The 7,541-nt window shown below is 44.3% G+C and overlaps 1 protein-coding gene across 31 annotated transcripts in view; it reads left to right on the top strand.

Moving 5' to 3' along the window:
• The first annotated feature begins 210 nt into the window (after positions 1–210).
• WNK1 (WNK lysine deficient protein kinase 1) overlaps positions 211–7,541 on the top strand; it is a 176,511-nt gene continuing 169,180 nt past the window's right edge. For all 31 annotated transcript variants that reach the window (XR_011497047.1, XM_070494743.1, XM_070494744.1 and 28 more), the window contains exon 1: positions 211–1,929. Coding sequence is in view for 30 of the 31 variants with exons in the window: in XM_070494743.1 (XP_070350844.1) it covers positions 1,174–1,929 (756 nt within the window). In the remaining variant the exon portion in view is untranslated. The remainder of the gene's footprint in view (positions 1,930–7,541) is intronic.

Here is a 7,541-nt window from a genome sequence, read left to right as displayed (position 1 = left end):
TACAACTCCCATGAGGCATCAGGCTAAAGTAACCGCAGGGCATCACGGAAGTCGTAGGCTTCTTCCTCCTCAGTCCCTATCATTCCTCAAATGCGAAAACTACAAGTCCCAGGGAGCCTCGGTACTGGCACGCCTGCGCGAGAGCCCCGAGAGTGCGGTGGGGGTGGGGCTGCCCCGGGCGGCGGGGGGCGGGGTCCGAGCGGGCTGTGTGGAGGCTTTAGACTCCGGGCGCCATTTAGCGCGGAGAGTTTCCCCGGCGGACGCGACTGTTCTCCGTCGGCCGCTCTGCGCCCCCAGCTTCGGTGGCAGAAGGCGACTGGCGGGGGAGACTACTCTTCTCTCCCTAACCCTCTTCACCCAGTCCTCTCGGTCTCCTCTACTCTTGGCCCAGAGAAGCAGCGGAGCCGGGCCCCGCGGTGAGCGGCCCTCCCCTCCCCACCGTTCCCTCCCTCCGTCAGCCCCCGGCACTGGCCCGGGAGGGGACGGGGTTTGCCAGACCCGGGGCGGCGGGGAGGCCTCGGGGAAGGGGGGGCCCGCTCCTCAGGCTCCGAGGCTTCGAGGCTCCGGCCCTTCCTCTTGGCGATGGGCGTCCTGTGAGACTGGTCCCCCTGGTGGGGGAGCGTGTGGGAGGCGGCGGCCGCTGACTGACCGACCCGGAGCCCCTGCCGCCCCGCCTGCTCGGCCCCTCCCACTCTTTCTGGCCCCGCAGCCGCCGCCGCTCGGGAGCCCGTGCTCGTCTCTGCGCGCGTTGCCGCCGCCCTCAGGGCCTAGCCCGCCCAGCCCGGGAAGCGCGGCGCGGGAGCGGCGCCGCCGCCGCATCCGCCGCACCGCCTCGCCTCGCCGGCCCCTGGCCCTGCCCTCATGACTGCGGCGCCGCGGCCGCCACAGCCTTCCCCGCCGCCGCCCGCCGCAGGATGGATGCGGACCGGGAGGCGCTGACCCCCGCGGCCCAGCTCCCCGATCGCCCGCCGACGAGCCCGCCTTCTGAGCCGCAGCAGCCGCCGCGCCGGGGCCCAGCGTCCCGCCTCTCCTCCGGGGCGGCCGGTCGGTGCTGAGTGCGGAGTCGCCGGCCCGGGCCGAACCCGCCGGCGGCGGACGCCCGCTCCTCGGGGCGGCCCTCGCCCTCTGTCCTTCGCGAATCCGAGCCGGCTCGCCTCGCTCCCGCGGACCACCATGTCTGGCGCGGCGGAGAAGCAGGGCAGCACCCCGAGCGCGCTGTTCCTCTCGCCGCCGGCGCCTGCCCCCAAGAATGGCTCCAGCTCCGACTCCTCGGTGGGGGAGAAACTAGGCTCCGTGGGGACCGACGCCGGGACCGGCAGGACTGAGGAGTACCGGCGTCGCCGCCACACTATGGACAAGGACAGCCGCGGGGCGGCCGCCACCACGACCACCACTGAGCACCGCTTCTTCCGCCGCAGCGTCATCTGCGACTCCAACGCCACCGCGTTGGAACTGCCCGGCCTCCCCCTGCCCCTCCCCCCGCCCAGCGTCGCCGCGCCCGTTCCGCAGAGTGCTCCACCGGAGCCGCACCGTGAGGAGATCTCGACCGCCGCCGCCGCGGCCCCGGGAGCCCAGGAGCCTCCCGCCGCTGCGGGCCCTGGGGAGCCACCCGCCGCGGCCCCTGTCGCCGCGCCTGCGCCCAGCGGTACCAGCAGAGACCGCCCAGGTGCCCAGCCCAGCCATGAGGGGAGCAAAGAGGAGCCTCCGCCGGCGAGAAGCGGCAGCGGCGGCGCCAGCGCCAAGGAACCGCAAGAGGAGCGGAGCCAGCAACAGGATGATATCGAAGAGCTGGAGACCAAGGCCGTGGGAATGTCCAATGACGGCCGCTTCCTCAAGTTTGACATCGAAATTGGCAGAGGCTCCTTTAAGACGGTCTACAAAGGTCTGGACACTGAGACCACTGTGGAGGTTGCCTGGTGTGAACTGCAGGTATAGCCCCACCTCCTTTTTTATTTCGTGGCGGTTTGGATCCCAGATTTGGCTCGGTTAAGCCAGTTAATTGAGTCCCCTTTACGTGTCATTCTCTAACTGTTCGCTCTGAGTCGGGGGAGGCCAACTTTTGAAACTGGAATTTGGGGCATGTACCTAGGTGTTTGGAAGGGATAAGAATTATTGGTAGCCAGAGATCTGCTACTAGGGAAGGAGTGGTGAAAGTCATCTTAGTACAAACCCATTGCCTACTTGTTATTGTTTTAGTGTCTGGCAGGAAACTTGGAATTAGTGGGGAATAATTTTTTAATTTAGGAAAGGACAGTCTTCTTTCCTTGTGCATTTCAGTCTCATCAGAGGCTCTGCAGTATGAGCTACTGGTGTGTTAGATGCATGTTTCCATCCCTGAGATCATGCTCTTCTTTTAAATAAGAACGACGTTGTTCACGAGTGACCTTCTTTTGGATATATTTCAGTTGGTAGTTGCACAGGCATTTAACATAAACTCTAAAAAAGAGTTTTCTTCTCTAGATAAATGCCTTGGGACTAGCAAGTGTTTGATATTGTTCCAGCTAATGATGCTAAGCCTTTGGATAGCTAGCAGTGATCTGACATTATTAATTCAATCTAGTCTGTCTTCAGCCGGTTCACTAGACAGCGAATAGTACAAGAGCCCATGTAAAATTGTGTAAGTGCTTTGAGAGTCATATGTTGTTATTGTTGTTTTAATCTTGTTGTGAAAGGTTTTTTTAACTGAACTTTCCCAAGGGTCCAAAGGAGTCATAAAGCTTTCTTTTTAACCTCTCAGGGAGGTTTTCATGGTGTAGATAATGGTGTTTCATTCTGGTTGATGAGTATATTCTAGGCTTAAATAGCTGGATTTGGGCTACTTGTTGCTTGACTTAGAGCAGCTTGATTGAATGTTGCCCTCACCAGGAAGTGGACGTGGCTTATTGAAGCAACAGAGTTACTCTGAATGTAAAAATCATCCACATTATACGTGAAAAATGCCATTATCCTTATTTTTCTTGCCAAGAAGATGGACCAAGCTAAAATAGGATAGGCAAGTAACTGAATGATCTAGGAATTTATTTCATCCATAAACTAATATGTTAACGCTTAACCCTTAGAATGTCACCTTCCAGATGACCAAGGCCATATCAAATGTGAAGGGAAATGAACTCAACATGTGGAAGGAAGTAAACTTAAAAACTGACAAGTTCTTTAGAAATATAGTAATTTATTAAGTTTTACAGTTGACAGAACTTCTAAGGCATTGTAAAGTGAAAACTACTCAATTTTTTAGTGGTTTAAAGTAGGAAAGATGGGACATCTTTTTTTAAAAAACTTGTCTAACATTAACTTTATTCCTATTGGTTAGTCATACTCAAAAACTTAGGTCTGATTTCTTTTGGTTTACAGGCAAAAATTTAGTTTACAGGCAGACACCTATTTCTTTTTTGTACCAAGAGTGCCTATTGCTGCTGATCCTGGATTTTATTCTTCTGTTATACTGTTTCATATTTGAAAAAGTTTTTTTAACAGTTTTTTTTTCTTAATTTGTTACCTTTATCTTAAGACTGGACCCAAGTAAATGTTGAGCACTTTATGGATTAGTTTTTTGTGTGTGAGGAATATTGGCCCTGAGCTAACATCCTTTGCCAATCTTCCCCTTTTTGCTTGATCCCTGAGTTTAACATCTGTGACAGTCTTCCTCTGTTTTGTATGTGGGATGCTGCCTCAGCATGGCTTGATGAGTGGTGTGTAGGTCTGCACCCTGGATCCAAACCCGCGTGGGCCCTGGACCACCGAAGCAGATTGCACAAATTTAACTGCTACACTACCAGGCCAGCGCCTGTGGGTTAATTTTGTTAGTTTCAATTATTTAACTTTTAAGACTTCTCAGAATGTAATGTATGTTTTCCTTTATCACCTGAATTTTTCTGTTTATTATCTTGGAGTTAATGATACAGTGGAAAAGACTCAGTTTGTCTACTGTCAGAGTAAGAATTTTCTCTATGCTTCTCAGTTTTTCTCAGAACTCATGACTTTTTGGACTTTTCTTCTCTGTCTAGGCATGGGCATGGTCAAACTAAAGACTGTCTGATGTCCTTATATATAGTTGCCATATTATTTTTAAGCCAGTTCAGAATTTGGCTGCAGAACCAAGTGAACCCTAACTCATCGCGTGGTACTGTGGTTTAGAAACTTCCGTATGTCATTTGACCCTGCTTCTACAATTTTTCATTTTGATTTGGGGGGTTTTGACCAGGACATTTGCCTAATAACGTATTCAGTAGGTTAGTGTTTGAGTTTTTGTCTTTGGATCCAAATTAAAAGACAAGCCAAGGATTACTAAAGCATTGGGAAGAAAAGAAAGCTTTTTTCACTAAATATATGCTTCTAATTTACATATTTTTCTCTAGGAAGACAGGAGAAATATTGTGTTCAGTTGCGGAGTTAAAAATCTCAGTGTATATACAGCTATGTGCTGAGGGGCTTTGGGGAAGAGAAGAAGGAAAAGAGAAAAAGAAGATTGGCAACAGTTGTTAGCTCAGGTGCCAATCTTTAAAAAAAAAACAACTCAATGTATTAAAACTGGAAGAAATCTTAGGTTATTCTACCCAACTACTTATTTGATAAATAAAGAGCCTGAAATCATAGAGCAGGTAAATGACTTGCTTGGGTTGGTAAAGAACAAAAATTAAACTGATTAGGGTCTAATAATTTGGGAAATGTTAAAACATTTGTAGTCTAGTAGATGGCTAGTTAGTAAATCTCAAGTGAGGCAATTTTATTTTGGTGTGAAATTCGCTGTCAGGTTTCTGGAGAGATCTGATCGTGTAACCATGGCAGATCCCAGACTTCTGATTCCGGTATTGATTTTATCACTTCAAATGGAGAACGAAATAGACTTTTTAGGATGGAGAATGGGTGAATGTGGTATACAAATCAAACTTGTTTCCATCAAGCTTATTTTTAGTCTCAGTATGCATAGCTATCTATTAAAACGAGTAGCTATTCTTAATAAAATAGTGTGTAGGTAATACTCTGGTACCACTGGATCCTAAGTGATAACTGAGATCTTTTAAGATGCAGATATCTACCTGGTTTTATTAGGCAAATGATGTGCGTGAACGTTAATATTCTCTTGCCTTGGTCAGAAAATGTCATCGCTGGAGTTTACATTGCTTTTCTGGGGAGGGAGTTTTTTCTTTTTTTTTTAAGAAGCATAGCATAATTTATTTTAAGAAAATGTATTTTTACACAGATTTAGGAATGATTTACTTTAAGCACTTTTTTCTCCCCAGGTTGCTTTTAAATACTGAGTTCACTTGTTATATTGATGAGATTGTTTCCAGATCTGTGTGAAAAGAGAGGTCAAATCATAAATTTTGTTTAAGCTCTAGTCTACTTAGTGTTTGCTTTCTCGGGTTTTTAGTAGGTTAGGCTCATGTCTCATTATGAGTATATGATATTAATGTTTTATAAATCGTTTAGCAATACTGCAGAAATGGGATGTGGTTCTGTGATTAAGAAACCATAATTATTTCTTTGCTGTAGTTCTTAAAATAATTCATTGAACAGAATCTTCCCATTTGCATGTTGAGGATTTCTTTTAACCTTTACTTTTAAAATTTGTGCCATATTCCTTTTCTTTGGGATGAGAATCTGCAGTAACTTTCAGTCCTAGGAACTAGTTTTCAGGGAATAATTTTTGGAGTTTTTTGTTTGTTTCTTTGTTTTTAATTCTCAGAATCGATGATTAGGAGTATGGACAAAATTCAGATAACTCAAGGGTAACTGGTATGCCAATTAAAGAATGATTGCTGACTCATTTGAAATAATCCTTTGTCTTTTCTAAACAGGACAGAATAGAATTAAAGACAGGATAATTTTGGTTAGGTAAGATTCGATTTAAAATATATGTAGATTTATTGCTGTAGGAAGTAACTTGTGGTACAGGAATTGAGAATTAAATTACATTTAGGTTGATTTTTAATGATATAGTTAGTTCTTAGTCTTAGAGTTTGAAATGTTTTCCTTTTCTCGTTTACCTTTTTTCTGACCTTTACTATCACAGTTGTTCCTAGTCTACTTGGAAAGAGAGGTTATTTTCGTGTAAAACAAATTGGGAATCTATTGTTCCCTGGTGATTGAGTTCATTTCTTGACATTCAGATTCTAGTGCAAGATCCTAGTCATTTGAAAATCATCCTAGTTAATCTCTATGGAAACATTCAATGAAAACTTGACTCTCATTTTCAGAAACCATCCTAAACCTGTTATTTGGGTTTTCTAGTAGCTTTAAAATTTTTTAGATAACGCTGTAAAAGCAGCAAGAGTGGTTATGCTCAAATTATAATTCCTGAAAATGTTAGTATATCATGAAAAAAATTCAGAATAATTACAGTTATTAGATTTTGCTGTTCCAGTTCTTTGTATTTATTTATTTTTAACATCTTGCATTTTGAGGTTTTTTTTTTTATACATGAAACGAATCTAGTCTGCAGGAGTAGGTGAGACTTAGTGTGACCTGAATTTCGATTTGAAAGGGGTACTATTTTTCTGCAGTATAGCATAGTAATTAAGAACTAAATGGCCTGGATTCAAATCCTGGCTCAGCTAATAATTGTGTCACCTTGGGCAACTTCCATGCTAGTTTCCTGTCTGTAAAATGGAATGTAATAAGAGTATCTATTTTATAGAGTTGTGATGATTAAATGAATTTATATATAAATTTAGGACAGGACCCAGCACATAAATATTAACTGTGATGATACGGCATCTTTTTTAGGCTGTCTTTTTGGGAGTATCGATGAAGATTTTGTTTGTTTTGTTTACATTTATTCTTGAAAAATCATGTAGCAGAACTTTTACTATTGCTACCATTCCTATAGGAGGAACTTTGGAGTTGAACATGGTGTCATCAGTGCTTTCAGATTCTTTAGCTTCGCCTGTCCTTTGCCTAACTTCTAATTTCATAACCTGTCACTTTCCCAAATGCCAGCCTTTCTGAATTACTAGTTGTCAGAATTTGCTAAGATCTTTTTCCTTTTGGGATCATTCTTAATAGTATTCTTCAAATTGATTCAAAATTATTTACATTTTTTGTACACTCCACTAGTCTTTGAGCTCTTTGAAGATATAAGTAGATGCTCAATGCTATACTTTAATAAATGTTAATTTTTTTCTATTATCAAGTTAGCAATAGTTGTAGATCTTGGGTGGTTACATCCATATTCCTTGTCTTTCTTTGGTCCACAGCAGATTCTCTAATCTTGTCTTTGGAGGTTTACTATGGTATAATACAATACTGAAAGTATAATGGAAAAGAGCTCTAAGGCAGAACACTTCAGTTCTACATTACCCAATTATCTGACCCTGGGTAAGGAAATTAATCTATAATGCTGATTTATTAGTAACATGTCTTACTGACTTGACAGGATTATTGAGGATCAACTGAAATACTATCTGAAGGAACTTTGAACAATATAAAGTGTTATAAACAATATAATAAAAGAACGATCATGCTTTAAAAGAACCATTTTGAAGGTCATTAAGTTGTCACTTGTTACAAACTGAATATTTTAAACTTATAAGTTGAAGTTG

Source organism: Equus asinus, chromosome 22 (genome assembly GCF_041296235.1).
Source record: "Equus asinus isolate D_3611 breed Donkey chromosome 22, EquAss-T2T_v2, whole genome shotgun sequence".
Taxonomy (NCBI): domain Eukaryota; kingdom Metazoa; phylum Chordata; class Mammalia; order Perissodactyla; family Equidae; genus Equus; species Equus asinus.
Note: the sequence above shows the minus strand (reverse complement) of the source record. Positions and strands in the feature narration are given on the sequence as shown.